Source organism: Astyanax mexicanus, chromosome 23, assembly GCF_023375975.1.
Source record: "Astyanax mexicanus isolate ESR-SI-001 chromosome 23, AstMex3_surface, whole genome shotgun sequence".
NCBI classification, from domain to species: domain Eukaryota; kingdom Metazoa; phylum Chordata; class Actinopteri; order Characiformes; family Acestrorhamphidae; genus Astyanax; species Astyanax mexicanus.
Genome location: NC_064430.1, coordinates 1,360,712 through 1,380,700, shown reverse-complemented (window position 1 = coordinate 1,380,700; position 19,989 = coordinate 1,360,712). Strand labels below are relative to the sequence as shown.

At 36.8% G+C, this 19,989-nt stretch overlaps 2 protein-coding genes across 3 annotated transcripts in view; both read right to left on the bottom strand.

Annotated features, from left to right (window-relative positions):
* Positions 1-331: 331 nt before the first annotated feature.
* LOC103021976 (hyaluronan and proteoglycan link protein 3) lies at positions 332-8,996 on the bottom strand. 2 transcript variants are annotated; one of them, XM_022665216.2, is made up of 5 exons: positions 8,907-8,996; positions 5,386-5,530; positions 3,551-3,919; positions 1,754-2,056; positions 332-843 (listed from the first exon to the last, which is right to left on the bottom strand). In XM_022665216.2, exons 2-5 carry the CDS (start codon positions 5,504-5,506, stop codon positions 560-562), a joined length of 1,077 nt encoding a protein of 358 aa, XP_022520937.2. In that variant the 5' UTR covers positions 5,507-5,530; positions 8,907-8,996; the 3' UTR covers positions 332-559. The 2 variants fall into 2 exon arrangements, with proteins under 2 accessions (XP_022520937.2, XP_022520938.2); XM_022665217.2 differs by having other exon boundaries at positions 5,386-5,517.
* Positions 8,997-11,455: 2,459 nt separating this feature from the next.
* The window catches only part of mfge8a (milk fat globule EGF and factor V/VIII domain containing a), a 30,557-nt gene continuing 22,023 nt past the window's right edge, over positions 11,456-19,989 (bottom strand). Inside the window, exons 5-10 of the mRNA XM_049470983.1 lie at positions 19,502-19,683; positions 18,357-18,512; positions 17,382-17,526; positions 16,407-16,609; positions 15,237-15,392; positions 11,456-14,378 (exon numbers count right to left, since the gene is read on the bottom strand). Coding sequence (XP_049326940.1) covers positions 14,235-14,378; positions 15,237-15,392; positions 16,407-16,609; positions 17,382-17,526; positions 18,357-18,512; positions 19,502-19,683 — 986 coding nt within the window. The 3' untranslated portion in view covers positions 11,456-14,234. The remainder of the gene's footprint in view (positions 14,379-15,236; positions 15,393-16,406; positions 16,610-17,381; positions 17,527-18,356; positions 18,513-19,501; positions 19,684-19,989) is intronic.

Genomic DNA, 19,989 nt, shown 5'->3' with positions numbered 1-19,989 from the left:
CATAATACAGCCGACTCCTCTGCTGACTCTGCCCTTTTCACGCTGAAATAAGCCGGCGCGCAATGAATCTTGGGATACAGTAGGCTGTGAAGGATACACCCGGTGCATACTTCGCTTCCGAGGAAAAGAAAATGAGTCCTTCGAAGGATGCAGCCCCTAAATTGAGACACAGCTACTGTCTACCAGTCCCCCTGCTGGCAGCCCGCAGTGCAGCACTGCCATCACACAAAACTTAAAACAGGAACGTACTGCTGAAGCTCAACATGTTTCCTTAATATCTGATGATACATCCTGATCAGTTTATCATTTACTACTGAACATTAGATACATATTGGTCCTTTAAATATATGGTTTATTAGATTCAGAAAAATTAAAAATATAAAAAAAATATTATTTAGTTTTTGAAAGAGTTACAACAAGTAAATGGCACCCATTCAGTAGAACGGTCATTTATATTAAAATAGTGTAAATAATCAGTTTTTATGGCTGAAATCTGCTCCCACTTCAGTGCAGGTTCTTCAGCAGGTGGCGCTACGCTCTCCGCAGGTCTGATAGATGTTTATTTGGAGCTATAGCAGTAGACCCCGTGTTTGTGGTGAGGGGAGGGGAAGCCAAAGCTGCGGACCCCCGGCTCCTGAGGGCCACAGTTGGGGCGGGGCTTAGCGATGGGGTACCGCAGGCTTCCGTCCGCCAGCCAGCCGGCGTCACATCGGTCCAGCCCCAGAAACCTCCACGCTGCAAACATCTGCCCCACCGTCGCTATCTCACCTCCATCTGTGATGCAGGCCTGAACCGCCTCGCTGAAATTCAGCCGCTGAGGATGCTGGAGGAAATACACTCTACCTGAAACAGTAATATATATATATATATAAATATATCATATGTACAGATCTGCAAAAAAATAAGAGAGCACTCAAAAATGATGAGTTTCTTTGATTTTACCAAATTAAAAACCTCTGGAATATAATCAAGAGGAAGATGGATGATCACAAACCATCAAACCACCAAACTGAACTGCTTGAATTTTTGCACCAGGAGTAAAGCAGCATAAAGTTATCCAAAAGCAGTGTGTAAGACTGGTGGAGGAGAACATGATGCCAAGATGCATGAAAAAAACTGATTAAAAACCAGGGTTATTCCACCAAATATTGATTATTTCTGAACTCTTAAAACTTTATGAATATGAACTTGTTTTCTTTGCATTATTTGAGGTCTGAAAGTTCTGCATCTTTTTGTTTTTTGGAAGTTGAGGTGCACATTGAATTCTGCGTGATTTGATCAGCCGTGGTTTTATGTTTTCTGGATACAATCCGGGTTAGCACCCGAACATCCCTTTCAGACAGCTTCCTCTTACAGCGTCCACAGTTAATCCTGTTGGATGTGGTTGGTGCTTCTTGGTGGTATGCTGACGTTACCCTGGATACCGTGGCTCTTGATGCATCACAAAGACTTGCTGTCTTGGTCACAGATGCTCCAGCAAGACGTGCACCAACAATTTGTCCTCTTTTGAACTCTGGTATGTCTCCCGTAATGTTGTGTGCATTGTAATATTTAGAGAAGAACTGTGCTCTTACCCTGCTAATTGAACCTTCACACTCTCGTCATGCTCTTACTGGTGCAATAATGTGCAATTAATGAAGATTGAACACCAGGCTGCTCCAATTTAGACATGAAACCTAAAATCCCACACTAAAATGATGACAGGTGTTTCAGTTTCATTGTCCAACACCTGTATATTAAAGAAGGAGCTAACCTCTGATAAAGGAGGAGAAACAGAAGACGTCGTAGCGGTGTGAGAGTTTGTGTCGTGCTCCGTAGCTCCGGACCCCGGGGCCCAGGTCCAGACCCCCGCAGGGGGACCGGGGCTGAGTGATGGGGTACTGCACCGTCCCGTCCGCCAGCCACCCCGCGTTACACCAGTCCAGCCCCTCCCGCCAGGCGGCGTACAGCTGCTGAAACGTGGCCACGGCGGCGTCCTGCTCTTCACACGCTCGCCGCGCCGCCGCGAAGCTCATGTGGTAGCGCCCGCGGTGAGGCTGGTAGGGGAAAACCACGCCTGAAACAACAGATGGAGAGGGTGATCACCGAGAAACTGATCACTGTGATTTACTGAACCTTATAGTGATTGAAATATTAAAATGTAAGGAGACTCTAAAAGAGCTTCTAGTTCCCTGTCGGCACCTCCAACCTGGATACAAAAGGAGATTGAGAGTGTTGAGGATCCTGCAGCAAAAGGGATGCGCAGCTTTCTCCCCCAGCCCCGTACTATATCTGTATTTCATACTACAGTTAGTACCGACCTCGCAATCTGATTGGTTGAGAAGTGTTGTAAGTGTTCTAAGCTAAAGTTTGTGTTAAACAGCAAGGCCTTCTCACACTAAATCTGTATCACTCCGCCGACGTGTTGCCGAGTAACGTCATACATATACACATAAAACAATTTAATGTGTATATATGCCGATACTCAGCATTAGCATTAGCTTAGCACAGGCAAGCGCCCAGCCAAGACTAGCTGAATTTTTGACACAATAAAAATGTGTTTGTTCAGCTATTTACTGTATTTACTTTTAATTGTTTGTTTGCATTTTATAGATTTTTTTTTGTTTTATACAAAATCAGAATCATGGCAAGTTACTGTTTACAAATTAGGCAAATATTTATAGATTTTATTTCTATTGAGTCTTCAAAAACACTGTTAAATTTATACAAAATAAAATTAGTTTATATTTATTTTGCTGCAGTACTTTATATTTGAAAGTGATGAAAAAGAAAATCAATGCTTTGTCATATAGCCAAGAATATCGAAACAACAGATTTGATTATTATTATTATTATTATTATTATTATTATTATTATTATTATTATTATTATGTATTGGCCTGTCAATTCTGTTGTATACTTTTTTCTCTACTCTTTAAAAATCTCAGTAGTGTTCAGTCACATGTTTTAATTTTACAGAAAGCACTTCTTACGATAGTGTCCTTTTATTAAAAGAGTGTATGTTTATGTCTTATATATATTTTTGGCAGCAGTTAATATAAATGTTAGATAACTGAAAATCCTCCCAGTCTGTTAGCAGAATGAGACTTTACCCTAAAGTCATTTTTATTGCAGTATATTGTTATATATTTTTATTGTTGTTGTTGCGATGCATTGCTCTCATCACTGACCTCGCTTGTAAAGCTGGTGTTGTGCTGAATTCGGCACCCCCGCCAGTAAAAGCACCATCTCTCAGTAGCGCATATGCACTGTCTTCTTGATAAAAGCGGAGATAAGTGCTTTAACTGACTTTAATTAGAAATGCGATTTTAAGAGAGGGTGCTTTTTATGGTTCCAAAATAAAAAGTTTATTTTAAAACAATTTTAAAAGCTTTTTCTGCTTGTATTGTCTTATTGAAGTGATAAATCCACTTATTTCTGATATTGGGTGGGACATGTCCCATTCCCCCGTGATATTATTTTAGGGATATATCGGCCACCCCTATTACTCTTATTATAATTTGATTTAATTTATATATTGAATTATACTGTATTGTATATATTTCTGTACCTCTGAGCTCCAGATGCACGGCCGCGCTCTCGTCCTCCAGCCCGTCGATGACCTCACAGCGGTACTGTCCCCCGTCCCTCAGGCTCACGTTACTGATGATCAGGGAGATGTCTCCCGGGACGTCCTGCCGGAGGAACACTCGGTCTTTAAAGTGTCCGAAGCTGCGGTGACGGTGTCCGATTGCAACCAGGACATCTGATTTGCTGTCCCCGGAGACAGGAAGCCACGCCCACTTCACCCGGACCCTCCGGGGGACGCTGAGCTCTGGCTCGTACCAGAACCGGCAGGGCAGGGTGACGTTACCCCCCCTCACCGGGACGGCAGAGGGCGGCTGAGCCTCCACCCGCAGCTTCACACCATTAAAATAAACTGTGGAGATAAAAATCATAAAATAGAAACGAGTTAAACAAACTAAAATACTGTTAAACTGCGGTTTCTGAGGCTGGTAACTTTGATGAACTCTTACTCTTCTATCCTTTCCTGGGTAAGTCCTGATGAGTGCCAGTTCCATCACTATAATGTTTTTAATAGTCTTTGCTGTGACTGCACTAGAGGATAGTTTCAAAGTTCTTGAAATTATTTTTTTTTTTTCAGATTTGAATGACCTTCATTTATTAAAATCTAATTTTTCTTTATTTAGTCGAGTAGTTCTTTACATAATCTGGATTAGAACATTACTCAAGTATTCACTATTCACTGTATACCAAAACTTTAAGTTTTGTACTATTGCTTTTTAACTTATTTCTTTGATTTTCTTTTATTATTATTATTATTATTATTATTATTATTATTATTATTATTATTATTATTATTATTATTATTTGTATTATTATTTGTATTATTATTATTGTTTTAATTGTTTTAGTTCATTTATGTATTTGCATTTTTTATTGTATTATGTAACAATTAGTTTTAGTGTCAGGTGCGGGTGCAGGGAGGACGCTGAGGCGGACGCAAATGCAAACAAAAAGGGATTTATTAAAGAAAACAAATACAAAATACACATGGATTTACTGAAAACAGGACTGAGGAAACTTGGGAAAACATGGAACACTGACAGACGATAAACGTACAAGGATCGACACCGGGGAAATGGAACACGGACCTTAAGTAGAGGTGCACACACACAGGAAACAGGAAACACCTGGGACGAAGGGGCGGAGCTACAAATGAACACAGGTGAGTGGAAAAAACACTGGGAATGAAACACAGAGGAGCCGGGTCACATGAGAACATACAGACAAGAGACCTGACATTTAGGTTAATTTTAACTTTTTTGTTGTATTTATCTTATCTTCGTTTGATCTTAATTTCTTAAAAATTAAACCAAGTTTTATTTTATATATATATATTTTTTTTTTCACTCTGATTATATTTTTATTTTTTTCTATTTGTATCTTTTATTTACTGTTATTTTAAAATGATTAAATGTAGTTTTTTTTTTTTTTCTCGTGTTAATCCCTGTTTTTGTAAATGCTCGGCTACATTGAAAATGAGGGTCACCCTTAATGTCCCATTGTTGCCCCAAATGTTGATTGATTGAAACAGCAGCAGATCTTCTGAATATATCTACACTAATGGGCGTGGTGTTCTGGAAATGAGGTGTGTTCAGGTACATTTCTGTATAATCTGTATACATTTCCTATAGCAGTGTTTTTGCCTCTACCTGCATTGTATGTTATAAAATCTGTTTTTATTGTGCAAAAATAAAATTATGAATAATGGAGAAAGATGATCAAAGCGTAGCTGCAGGAGTTTTAGTTAAATGAGCCTTTTAAATAAATACAAATGAAATATAAATTTATAACATCACTGAACACTTTATCTGGACCTACTTTCTCCGTTCCCGTTTCCGTTCAGGATGTCCTGGTAGAAGAAGCCGTTAGAGAGGGAGGAGGAGATCCGGCTGCAGAACAGCAGCAGAATAAACACCAGCAGAGGAGCATCTTCATCCATCTGGAGCAGATCTATACAGAAAATCTATAATCAAAAAAAGATCAAAGAGATCAAACACTTAATATACAATAAAATAAAACTAATAATGTAGTGTTTCGATCAAGTATAGTATTGTGAGGTAGCAACATGCAAACACGTTTTTATCTCATTTATGTCAATACATTACTTAGCAACCACCTTGAAACACCTTAGCAACCACCATGGGCACCAAAGCAATACCTTAGCAACCACTTAGCAACACCATAGCAACCACCCTGGACACCATAGCAGCACCTTCATAACCACCTAGCAACCACTTAGAAACAAAATAGCAACCAACACAAATACCATAGCAACAACGTAGCAACCACCTAGCAACACCTTAGCAAGACCTAGAAACCACTTAGCAACACCACAGCAACACCTTAGCAACTACCTACCAACACCTTAGCAACCACCTAGCAACCACTTGTAAACAACACAGCAACCACCATGTACACCATAGCAACACCTTTGCAACCACCTATCAACATCTTAGTAAGACCTAGAAACCACTTAGCAACACTACAGCAACACCTTAGCAGCTACCTTCCAACACCTTAGCAACCACCTAGCAATTACTTAGCAACCACCACCATGAACACCATAGCAATATCTTAGCAACCACCTATCAACACCTTGGCAATCACTTAGAAACAACATAGCAACCAACACAAATACCATAGCAACCACTTAGCAACCAGCAGAGACACCATAGCAACCACCATGGACACCATAGCAACACCTTAGCAACCACCTATCAACACCTTGGCAACCACTTAGAAACAACATAGCAACCAACACAAATACCATAGCCATCACTCAGCAACCAGCAGAGACACCGTAGCAACCAGCCACGAAGACTAGCACACACCTCCTCCGACACATGTGATGTCAGACTCCACCTCTTTTTGAGCTGCTGCTGATACAGTATTGCCGAGTAGCATCACAGCGCTAACACTCGGAGTGTTAAAGTAAATTAATACTAAATAAAAAAGTCAAGGTTGCTGCCCTACACATTGTGTCATAATTTTATGATGAATGGACCAATAGAAATGCTCCAAAATGACTTGGAATAAAATATATTTACATTTAAAGTTTATTATGGACATTTATTGTAGGGATTTTTCTTTTCTTCTTCTTCTTCTTCTGTAAAGTCCCTTTAATTTACTAATAACGAGTACAAAAATGTTGTGTGAATTGTAAATAGCTTTTGTTTTACCCCAGCCCAAGTTTTAGAGATTAGATGTGTTGCTGCTAAAAATAGTCATTTTCTACATCTGATCTGTGTTTTATGTTCTGCTGTGAATAAATACGGATCAATGGGGTTTGCAAACCACTGCATTCTGTTTTTATTTAATTTTATTTAAATTTTACACAGCGCCCCAACTTTTCAGAGGGGTTCTAAGTATCACAGTAAAATCCTTAAAATTAATGAAATGTGTAAGAATTAGGTTATAGGAGGGAGTTTCTTCTTTTAATTCTATAAGCTGCAGTTTCTCCCTCTAGAAACAGAAGTAAATGTTGTTTTTTGTAAATGAGATCATTGTGTGCTTCATTAATCCCTGCATTTCTAAACCAAAACACATGAGCTCATCAGAAAAAACAGCACAGAGAAACAGAGAACTCACTATATTCCTGCAGTACAGGCCAACATTTATCCTAAACTATATTTATAAAACATAAAATATCAAATACATATAATAAAAGGATTCACCTGTGTGTCTTTTTAAATGTAAAAAATACAAACACATCGTAACAATATATTTAACAAGATTTACTCTTCCTTAACCTTTAACCACTTTAAACAAACTTTTCTATATTTTTTCCTTTAAATAATAAATTCAACTGGATTATTTTTTTTTCAAGACTTTGTAAAAAAAAAGACTTTACAAAACCAAAATATAAAAATTCTACACAACACTTCCATCTGATCCATTTGGTTTCTGAAATTGACAATAAATAAAAATGATTAAAATGAAAAGAAATACACTGTATTTTAGCTTAACATACAAAAGCTGCTACAATATAATGTAACATTTTAATGTTGTCATTGTTTATGTCTCTCTTTCTTAATTGATCTTTTTGTGTATTCACTTTTTAAAAAAAATGTGATAAATATTTATTCATTTATTTGTGTTAAACAGAAACAATTAATTTCAGAAAAAAGTAAAAAAGTAAAAAAAAAGAAAAACAGAGATTCTACACAAAAACTTCCATTAGAATTTTTTTTAAATTTCCTAGAAAAAAGGCAATGAATAAAAATGATTTAAATGAAATCTGACTTAGAAATTGAGTGCAAATCACAAGAAATACACTGTATATCAAATAAAAATACAAAAGCTGCTTTAATATAATGTAACATTGTATTTTTTTAGAAATGTGATAAATATTTATTAATGAAGAGTGTTAAACAGAAAAAAAATAATTTCAGAAAAAAGTTAAAAAGTAAAAAAAGACAACACTTCTGTCTGAATGTTCTAGTTTCTAAAAATATCAATCAATAAAAAGGATTAAAATAAAATCTGACTGAGAAATTGAGGGTAAATCAAAAGAAATACACTTTATATCAACTAAAATATAAAAGCTGCTGCAGTATAATGTAAAATTGTACATTTTTTATTGTTTATCTCTCCCTTTCTTGATCATTTGTACTTTTGTGTATTTATTTTTTTAATAAATGTGATAAATATTTATTAATGAAGAGTGTTAAACCGGAAAAAAATAATTTCAGAAAAAAGTAAAAAAGTAAAAAAAAAAATCAAAAAAATTCTATCTAAATTTGACTTAGAAAAGCTGCTTCAATATAATGTAATATTGTATTTCTGGGACATTTTTATTTTGTCATTGTTTATGTCTCTCTTTATTGATCATTTATCTTTTTGTGTATTAAAAAAAATTAGCTTGTTTAACAAAAACACAATTAATAAAAAAAAAGGTTAAAAAGTAAAAATATATATATATATACAGAAATTCTACAGAAAACTTTCGTCTGATTTTTTTAATTTCTAAAAATGTCAATAAATAAAAAGGATTACAGTAAAACATGACTTATAAATTAAAGACAGATCAAAAGAAATACACTGTATATCATCTAAAATACAAAATATGCTTCAATATAATGTTATTATTATATTATTATTCTGAGACATTTGGATTTTGTCATTATTTATGTCTCTTTTTATTTTCTTAAAGTACTGATTTCTGTGTAATCTAAAGTTTTATAAATTTTTAAATTGTCACAATAATTAAAAATCAATTATATCTATTTTTTTTAGTTTGAAAAGAAGTTTTAAATGCCAAAAGGCACAATATTCTGATAATAATTACTAAAATTAGTTTGTATAAAATGACCTTTTATATAAAATAAACAAAATCTTACCTGTATTTGCTGATGATTATATAATCCTGTAATCCAGGCGAATGAAGAGCAGCTCCAACACTCAGAACCTCCACAGCACTGAAGCACCTGGAGATACTGATCTGAAACTGTGGGATAATGAAGCCCCTCCCCCTTTTAGTGGGCGTGTATTTCTGAGCCCTCAGTGCAGATGAAAGGTGTAGCTGCAGGCGAGGAATGCTGAGCTGAGGGCCGAGGCTGTAATTTGGGTAATAAACTGTAAAACTGCTGAAGAACTGAAGAACATCTTATTTAAACAAACTGATAAACTGCTCTCTAAAATATACACGTTACATACTGTTACACAGAGAAGAGACACAGTGAACTCTGCCCTCAGTAAAACCTTATTTATGTGTGCAAATATACAGTATATATATATATATATATATATATATATATATATATATATATATATATATATATATATATATATATATATGTACAGAGCACTGTAAAAAATGAAGAGATCACTTCAGTTTCTGAATCAGTTTCTCTGATTTTGCTATTTATAGGTTTATGTTTGAGTAAAATGAACATTGTTGTTTTATTCTATAAACTACAGACAACATTTCTCCCAAATTCCAAATAAAAATATTCTCATTTAGAGCATTTATTTACAGAAAATGAGAAATGACTGAAATAACAAAAAAGATGCAGAGCTTTCAGACCTCAAATAATGCAAAGAAAACAAGTTCATATTCATAAAGTTTTAAGAGTTCAGAAATAATCAATATTTGGTGGAATAATCCTGGTTGGTTTTTAATCACAGTCTTTTTTTCATGCATCTTGGCATCATGTTCTCCTCCACCAGTCTTACACACTGCTTTTGGATAACTTTATGCTGCTTTACTCCTGGTGTAAAAATTCAAGCAGTTCAGTTTGGTGGTTTGATGGTTTGTGATCATCCATCTTCCTCTTGATTATATTCCAGAGGATTATAATTCGCTAAAATCAAAGAAACTCATCATTTTTAAGAGCTTTCTTATTTTTTTCCCAGAGCTGTATATAATAAATATACATAATATAAACTTTACTGTCCATCCATAATTTTTACAAGTGTGTGAACCCTTTAGAAGTTTCTAAATCTTTGCATAAATATGACCTAAAACATATTTTAGATTTCCTAAAAGTCCTAAAATCAGATAAAGAAAAGGCAGTTAAACAAATGAGACTAAAATTGTATACTTGTTTATTTATTTAAGGAGAAAAATTAGCCAATTTTACATATTTGAGAGTGGCAAAAGCATGTAAAACTTAGATTAGCAGTAAATTTTAATGGCGAATTTAGAGTCAGATGTTTTCAATCAAAGAGCAGAGCCTGCTTTATCTAAAGAACAGAGATCTATCAAAGGATAGTTTGAGAGTTGTTGATGCTCATTAGGCTGGAAAACGTTATAAAATCATCTCTAAAGAGTTTAAACTCCACTAATCCCCAGTCTGACAGATTACAGTGTACAAATGCAAAAACAAATTCAAGACCATTAAAAAGATCACTCCAAGAGAAAAGAGTGTAATAAATAGTCAACGAGGTCACAAACAACCCCAGGGTAACTTCTAAGCAACTGAAGGCCTCTCTCACATTGGCTAATGTTAATGAGTCCACCATCATGAGAACACTGAACAACAACGGTGTGTATGGCAGGGCTGCAAAACGAAAGACAATGCTCTACAAAAAGAACATTACAGTTCGTCTGCAGTTCGCTAAAGATCACATAGATGAGACAGAAGGCTATTGGAAGAATGCGTTAATAGAAAAGCGCTGTTTTATTCCAGCATAAGAACATTACCCCATCTGTTAAACGTGGGGGTGGAAGTATCATGAATTATTTCAGAGAATTCTAAAGGAAAATGTCAAGACATCTGTCCATATTTTCCTCTTTTTCTGAACTAAATCTCAAGAGAAAGTGGGTCACGAAACAAGACAATGACCCTAAGCACTCAAGTTGTGGTTCAAGAAGAATAAGGTCAATATATTGAAAAGTCCTGATCTTAACTTAATAAAAATGTAGAAGCGAGCAGTTAATGAGAAGAAACCAACCAAAATCCCAGAGTTATGGCTGTTTTTACAAAGATATGGGCTAAAATTTGATATATGGGACTGATCATCAGTTACGGAAACGCTTAGTTGCAATGCTGACTACATTGTTCCAAGTGTAAAGTTTGGTAGAGGGGGGGATAATGGTCTAGGGAGTCCGGCTCAAATCAGTGTCTGACCTCATAAATGCACTTTTAGTTCTAGAAGAATGGTCTAAAATTACACATACAATTACACATAAACACACTCCTAAACCTTGTGGAATGCCTTCACAGAAGATCTGAAGCTGTTATAGTTGTACGAATTGGACCAAACACCATATTAACCAATGAGAATCTCTATACACAGCAGTAGACAGGTGGTTTTAATGTTATGGCTGTTAAGTCTTGCAACTAGGCTAATCTGTACCCTTAAAGCCTCAAATGCTAACATCTGCTATTCGTGCTAATTTATCATTAATGAGTGAATACAAATCATTAATGAACGAGGGACACAATCAGAGTAATAAATCCTTTATTAATCATTTATTAATGATGAGTCTGTTAGACAGAAACACACAATCCATTTCAGAAATATCGTAAAAAATAATAATTAAACCAAAATGCAAAAATTCTACACAACACTTTCTGAATCTGAATTTGGTTGCTTAAAAAAATGTCAATAAATAAAAAGGATTAAAATGAAATTTGACTTAAATCTTAAAAAATCGAGGACAAATGAAAATAAATACATTTTATATCAGCTAAAAACACAAAAGCTGATGAAATATAATTTTAAATTTTAATTCTGGGACATTTTTTATTTCTACAGATTGATCAATTGTGGAGATTATGATGATTATCATAGTTTATGTCTCCCTTTATTGATCATTATTTTTTCTTAACACATATATTTCTTATTTCTTGTTTTCTACCAATTTATTGCACAATCCCTGATTACATCATCACTGAATGCTCTGTAGCTGAAATGTGTTGAATTTACCTCAAGTTTGAGTTCTGATTTTGCCTAAAATTTGATGTAAATCATAAGCAAATTTAGAAATTTAGAATTTAGATTTTTTTATTTAGAATTTAGATTTTTTTATTAGTGCACACACTAGTGAATCAGGTGAATTCAGTACATGTTCAGTTTTCAGTGCAGTTTTATTTACAGTCTCTCAGAAAGACACTGAATCAAGAGCCTCCAGCTCTACCGCCACCATGCTTTAAATAACTAACTCCACAGGAAGTGGACGTGAGTGTCTGAACACACGCTGATAACTGGGGGTCGAATCTGTAAGTGCTTTCAGGCACCAAGAGGTCAAATGGCATCAATTTAGATTAGAATCCGCTGACTGGAAGTGAAGCTCACTCTTAAAAAAGATGCTCTTAAAAGGGGTTCCCACACAACGCCACAGAAGAACCACTTATAGAACCATTACCTAACTCAACTAATCAGTAGGGGTGTAAGAACATATCGATATACGGATATTTTATATCGTAAAGTATCGCAATATTTAGCTTTACAGTATCAATTTTCAAAAACAAAAAAATTTAGTTTTAATTATTAGTTAAGATGTAAAGATTGGTGTCAGAAGTGGTTCATTCAGTGCTTCAATATTTAAACCCCGCCCACTAGATTGTTAGATCCCTCTGTTCTGATTGGATAATAAGTAAACATTTCTTTTACTCAGCTTTTATATGATAGATTAATAGTGTATTTTATACCAATTTTAGACCACTTTAAAAATTATGAGTTCCTTTGATTTTACCAAATTAAAAACCTCTGGAATATAATCAAGAGGAAGATGGATGATCACAAACCATCAAACCACCAAACTGAACTGCTTGAATTTTTGCACCAGGAGTAAAGCAGCATAAAGTTATCCAAAAGCAGTGTGTAAGACTGGTGGAGGAGAACATGATGCCAAGATGCATGAAAAAAAGACTGTGATTAAAAACCAACCAGGATTATTCCACCAAATATTGATTATTTCTGAACTCTTAAAACTTTATGAATATGAAATTGTTTTCTTTGCATTATTTGAGGTCTGAAAGCTCTGCATCTTTTTTGTTATTTCAGTCATTTCTCATTTTCTGTAAATAAATGCTCTAAATGAGAATATTTTTATTTGGAATTTGGGAGAAATGTTGTCTGTAGTTTATAGAATAAAACAACAATGTTCATTTTACTCAAACATAAACCTATAAATAGCAAAATCAGAGAAACTGATTCAGAAACTGAAGTGCTCTCTTCATTTTCTTCCAGAGCTGTATATTAAACATTAAACCGCTGTATCACCAAGAGCTATTAAATTACCACCTGCAATGTTTAACACTTTAGCGCTTACTGGTTTTCAGGCTTCCTCAATCATCTTTACTGAGCTTCTGGTGCTCATTGCTATCTTACACCCCGCCAACAGTCAATTTTCACTCCTTCCGCCTGTCTGGTTTAAATAGCAGCAGAGCTTCTGAATATATCTACACTGATGGGTGTGGTGTTCTGATAAATTTCTGGCATATTGCTATCTTTCTGCGCTGTTAAAATAGCAATCCACCAAAGTCAGAGCTCACCTGGTTCTACTCTTAAAGGGAATGATGAGCAAGAAACACGCTGATTGGCTTATTTTACATTACGCCCAAAACTAACCACGCCCATGAATAATCAAGAGAATTAGTACATGCCTTTTTCTTTGCGCTTCAAGTTGCGCAAAGTGTACTTTTCCCGTTGTTACGATAGCAAAGACGCACTGATGCACCCTAAATCAAGCTGCACGGGAGAAGTTCATAGTGAGTGTGAACCTAGCAGTAGGGAACCAAAACTGGATCTTCTATGGCATCACTCTAGAGAACCTTTATTGAGCACCTTTATTATTTGTTTTAGAGTGGATCAATGCTAAAAACTAAAAGTTTAAGAAATATCTGGAAAAACATAAAAAAGGTACAAAGAAAACAAAAAATCTTGAAAATCCGTAAATCTGTAAAATCAGTTATTTCTATTTTATTAGACATTAGAAATATGAACTACACTTCAACAACATAAAACATCTGTAAAAAGTGCCTGTATTAACATTAGCATTAATAATAAGCATATTAACAGCATGAGCAGGATAGCTAAAATTCTAAAATGCTAATTCTAAAAAGCTAAGGCTTTTTTCTGTTTAACAGAGTTCAGTTTAATCTATAAACTAAACGTATCTGTTATTATAACTGTATCTGAGACTGAGCTACACCTGGTTCCTCTACGCAGGTGAGAAGGAGCGCTGCAGGGGATTGTGGGATTGATCTATAGGGGCGCTAAGCATCACAGCCCAGCAGCTCCATCCTCACAGTGATGCGCTCGTGCCACTCCCACGGCAGGAAGCGCACAAACCGGGCGAAGAGCGGCGGCTCGAACACGTTCTTTTTGTGGGTGTTGTTGTCTATGTTTCCCTGAAAAACCTGAAGAGGAAAAACCAACAGAGAAAAAAAAGATGAAGAGCTCGATCTTACAACCTGTCCTGATGCTCATCGCTATCTTACACCCTGAAAACAGACTATTTTCACTCCTTCCTCCTGCCTGGTTTAAACAGCAGCAGAGCTTCTGAATATCTATCTATCTATTCATTCATCTTATTGTTGGTTTGTTTGTCTATTTATTCATCCATTCATTTATCTATCTATCCATCTGTCCGTCTGTAGGTTTGTCTGTCCATCCATCCATCCAGTCTGTCTGTTGGTCTATCTGTCCATCTATCTGTCTGTTGGTTTGTCTGTCCATTCATGCACCAATCTAATGCTTTGTCTGTCTTTCTATCCATCCATTCATGCATCTATCCATTCATCCATCCATCAATCCATCCATTTCTCTGTTGGGTTGTCTATCTATCCATCCATTCATGCATTCATACATCCATCTGTCTGTTGGTTTGTCTATCTATTCATCTATCCATCCATCCATCTGTCGGTTTGTCTGTCCATCCATCCATCAGTCTGTAGTTTGTCTAGCTATCCATTGATTCATGCATCCATTCATCCATTTATCCATGTGTCTGTTGGTTTGTCTATCTATCCATCCATCCGATTGTTGGTTTGTCTATCTATCCATCCATCCATTCATGCATCCATGCATCCATCCATCCATCCATCCATCTGTTGGTTTGTTTATCTATCCATCCATCTGATACCTGGTTTGTCTCTCTATCTATCTATCCTTCCATGCATCCATCATGTACTCAGAGGTTAACTAAAGAAACAGCTATAAAAATAAAACAGATTAATAATATAAAATATAAATCAGGGCTGTAAATATTTATTAACCTTATCTGTTCTGCTGATTTGCTCTTTCACTACAGTCCAGGTCTGTCCGTCGTCGCTGTAGGCGATCTTAAACGCAGAGACGAACTGAACCACTCCGAAATCTTTCGCTCCCTGAGTGATGATCCCTGTGATCCGTTTAGGCTTCTCCAAATCCAGCTGTTAAAATAATATAATACAGATTATTATACCTTTAATTATATTAAACACTGAGAGCTGTAGTGTCTGTTTATCACTGTAACACTGTAGTTTTTCCTCCCAAAAAAATTTATTAAATTCTATAAAGGGTTAAGTTTCAGCTTTCACATGTAAACTAGTGCTAAGTCCTATCTGAGAGGGATTATTTTCTCAGGGGGACGTCTGTGTAAATTATTTCACACTTCTTCTCAGTGATAAAACTCCTGCATCCAGACTGCAATCGAAAAAACAGGAGGATCAGTGAGTTTTTAGGCTTTTTTTCTCGGTCACATGACATCGTGGGGTTCAGTAGCTCCTCCATTTCCACTCGCTGTTGTGTTTTTGTGTTGTGGATCTCTGTGGAAACCGTTGGGCACCCAAAGTGTAATTACGGTGCGTGGCAGTGTACAAATATTTATTTTATTAAATGCGAGGGACAAAACTAAAGCTCTACTCGAACAGGATTAGTTTTTTAGGGGGTTCTGGGATAATTTTCTCTTTTATGTTTTTTTTATCCTCTGTGATTTTATTCCCGTCCAGAACGATCATGTATGTGTTTAATTTTCTCAGCGTCCTCTGATAAATAAATTACAGGCTGAATTATCTACTGTTTTTCTCTGAACTCCGTGCTCCCCCGGTAATTTTAGTCCCGTCCAGACGCACATCTCTGAGTTTCGTCTCCTAACGTTTAATAAAATAGATATTTGTCCACTGCGGAGCACCGTAATTACACTTTGGACGCGCCAAGGTCTCCACGGAGATCCACGTTAAAAAAAAACACAACAGCGAGTGGAAATGGAGAAGCTACTGAACTCTGCGATGATGTCACGTGACCGAGAAAAAAAGCCTAAGAACTCACTAAACCTCCTGTTTTTTCAGTTGCAGTCCGGATGCAGGAGTTTTATCACTAAAGAGTAGAAGTGAAATATTTTTTACAGACGCCCACTGAGATACTAATCCTGTCCGGATAGGGCTTTATAAAGAGCTCCAGATCACCTGCAGCCACTCGGTGCGGTTGTTGCTGGCTGCAGACCAGGCGTTGGTCTTGCCCTGTTTGTCCAGGCGAGCGTAGTGAGGGAGCCAGGTGAACGCGTCGATGCCCCAGGTACGGAAAGCGCTGGTAGCCGAGAGCTGGCTGTCTGAGATCAGACGAGACTTCATACCCAGAGGATCAACGCAGCCAATCGCATTCGAGAACACTGTAAACAAACAGGAGACAGGAAATGAGACGCAAAAGTCATGTACTAATTTTGGGTGTAACGTGAAATAAACCAATCAGAGTGTCTCTTCCTCATCATCCTCTTTAAGAGTAGATCTGGTGAGCTCTGTCTTTGGTGGATTGCTATTTTAACGGTGCAGCTACCTGGACGTGTTCAACAAACTCTTCTCAGCAGAGGAAACTGAGCTGCTGGTTGACGCTGTGAAGGAGCTCCAGCAGCTCATTTACGGGAACAGCAATGTTATTTTATTTACTATTCTGTTTATTGTTGATGTAAAAGTTGGGTTTGTGCTGCTGTGTGTTCATGTGTGTGTAATAAGTGGGGATGTACGCTCGGCTCGGCACGGCGCCTGTGTTACCGAGATAGCGATGAACGTCTGACTGTTGGCGTCTGTCTAGGTTTTATTCAGTCAGTGGAGCTCCTGTGTTTTCTGTTACCAAGATTGGTGTCAGAAGTGGTTCATTTAGTCTTGTGTGTAAATCACGCCCACTAGATAACAATTTTAACAATAAAAAAAGTAACTTTTTCTCAGATTTCTTAGATCAGTCATTAGTTTGGACAGTTAATTTTTACCCTACATAGTAAATGAATAGTAAAGTGATCTATCAGATTATGAAGGAACACATAAGGAATCATGTAGTAACTTAAAAACAGTGTTAAACAAACCAAAATACTCTGTGAAGAAGTATTTAAGTGCTCTTATCTAAGGAGCTGTTAACTTGCAGTTTTAAGCAGTTTAAAGCAGATTTACCATTGAGTTCACACCCGATCAGCTCCAGACGTAGAGTGCAGGCTTTGCGGCACACCACGGGGATGATGCGGATGTACTGAGCCACGATTGGAGGATCGAACAGGTTGGTTTTGGTGCTGTCATTATCTGTGTTCCCAACAAAAACCTGCAGAAACAGCACAACCAGGCATCAGCGCTTAATCAATGAATGATAGCGAACCATTATCCACAGATAACATAAGAAGCAATTAAAATCCTTTAATTTTCCCCCAAAAATAATTCTACCAGTCAGGTATTAAGGAGCAGTAAAGCCACTCCACTGAAGTACAGAGATTTCTTGCACCAATACTGCCATTTCCCCCTTTAGAGGTGAGTATTATCAGCCTGTATCCTGCTTCTAGCCCTGGCTAGCACTGCTGGAGCAGCATTTGCATAAGCCACTAACAGTGCTAATCGCTAGCTCTTTCGCTGTTCAGAGGTGAGTATTATCGGCCTATATCCTGCTCTTAATCCCGTCTAGCACTGCTGTTAGCATTAGCCGCTAACCTTACTAGCTCTTTCGCCGTTCCAAGGCAAGTATATTGGACTGTAGTCTGCGTGTTTACCGTGTTAAAACGCTAAGTTAAAAAGCTATGTGGGACAAACCGCTAGCTAATACCACCCTGGCTTACTGGAACACTCAGGGTTCATCAGTGTAGTATCAAAGTATTTTTATTTTTATTACAGTTTTGTTTACTTAGCTTAACTTTACTTAACGTAGTTAGCTAGCCCCCCACCACCACCACCCAGCGGCTAGACCTGCAGAATTAGAAGTTCCTCATAGTGTCTCTCAAAATGCGCCTTATAATACGGTGCGCCTTATAGTGCCAAAAATACGATAGTTACAAAAGTGTTTTCCACAGTTTTGATTCTCAAGTCTTAATGACTAAACCAAACAGTTAAATATAGTTTATTGTGATTTAAATAGTAGGAATTTTACCACTTCATGCTACTGACCTTATCTTTCCTCTGGCCCTCAGCTCGGTGCACGGCGTAGACTTTGCCATCAAAGCTGGACGCCACCTTAAAGGCTTTGATGAACTCAGCCATGCCCATGCGACTGGCACCCTGGGTAATGATGCCAGTCAGACGCATCTTCTTCTGCAAATCCACCTAAAAACAAGGTCACAGTATTGAAACATCAGTAGAAATAAAGATAAAAACATCATTTACTTCTGTTATCAGAAGCTTTCTGAAGGTATTGGAGGTCTTGGGAAAGAATATGTGGAAAATCAAACTAATGCAATAAAATAAACAGTATTTACTATATTTTTATTTTGTTTAAACCCAACAAACATACAGCCCTGGACAAAAATTAATAGACCACTTAAAAATGATGAGTTTCTTTGATTTTGCCAAATTAAAAACCTCTGGAATATAATCAAGAGGAAGATGACCAAACTGAACTGCTTGAATTTTTGCACCAGGAGTAAAGCAGCATAAAGTTCTCCAAAATCAGTGTGTAAGACTGGTGGAGGAGAACATGATGCCAAGATGCATGAAGAAAAACTGTGATTAAAAACCAACCAGGATTATTCCACCAAATATTGATTATTTCTGAACTCTTAAAACTTTATGAATATGAACTTGTTTTCTTTATATTATTTGAGGTCTGAAAGTTCTGCATCTTTTTTTGTTATTTCAGCCTTTTCTCATATATATGTAAATGAGGTTTGTTCAGACGTTCATTGCTATCTCAGCAACTTTTACATCAACAATAAACAGAATAGTAAATAAAATAACATTGCTGTTCCCGTAAATGAGCTGCTGGAGCTCCTTCACAGCGTCAACCAGCAGCTCAGTTTCCTCTGCTGAGAAGAGTTTGTTGAACACGTCCAGGTAGCTGCATCGTTAAAATAGCAATCCACCAAAGTCAGAGCTCACCTGATCTACTCTTAAAGAAAATGATGAGCAACAGAGAGACACTCTGATTGGTTTATTTTTTCTGTTACACCCAAAACATGATTAACCACACCCATGATTAATTAAGAGAATTAGTACATGACTTTTGCACTGCGTTGCGAGCCGTGCAAGTTGTACTTTTCCCGTTGTTACGATAGCAAAGACACACTGTGGTGCTCAGTATGATATTTCTGACTCACCTCGATCCAGGGGTTTTTGTCGTGGCTGGCGGAGCTCCAGGCGTTCACCATGCCCTGGTTGTTGAGGCGGGCGAGTTCAGGACCCCAGCGCTGCAGACCGAGGATCCCGAAGTCCACTGATGAGGCTGAAATCTGAGACTCCACGATACCACCTCCCTCCATCCCCAGCAGAGAGATACAGCCTGAGAGAAACACACACACACACACACACACACATCAGATACACACACACATCAGATACACTACTGTACAATACAATAATAATACTTTTAATAATCCAAAAAATTATACTTAAAGCAGCAGTCCCAGAAATTGTCTTATTTAAATTGAAAGCACTAGTAGTCCTGTGTTTTATATTGTAACTAATGATATCAATGTTCTGGTATAACCCTTCCTGCAGCATCTAATATATTAATTCTAAGAAACACAGTGAACACAGTGGTCTGGTAGGTTTGTTGAATGTTACTACTCTCTCATTTTGACAGTAC

Excerpts from the sequence above, each read along its gene's own strand:
- LOC103021976 (XM_022665216.2), bottom strand. The coding sequence starts at position 5,506 with ATGGATGAAGATGCTCCTCTGCTGGTGTTTATTCTGCTGCTGTTCTGC. Across the intron at positions 2,057-3,550 it reads CGTGCATCTGGAGCTCAGAG|GCGTGGTTTTCCCCTACCAG; the intron begins GTACAGAAATAT and ends CTGTTGTTTCAG. Across the intron at positions 844-1,753 it reads TTTCTCCTCCTTTATCAGAG|GTAGAGTGTATTTCCTCCAG; the intron begins GTTAGCTCCTTC and ends TTACTGTTTCAG.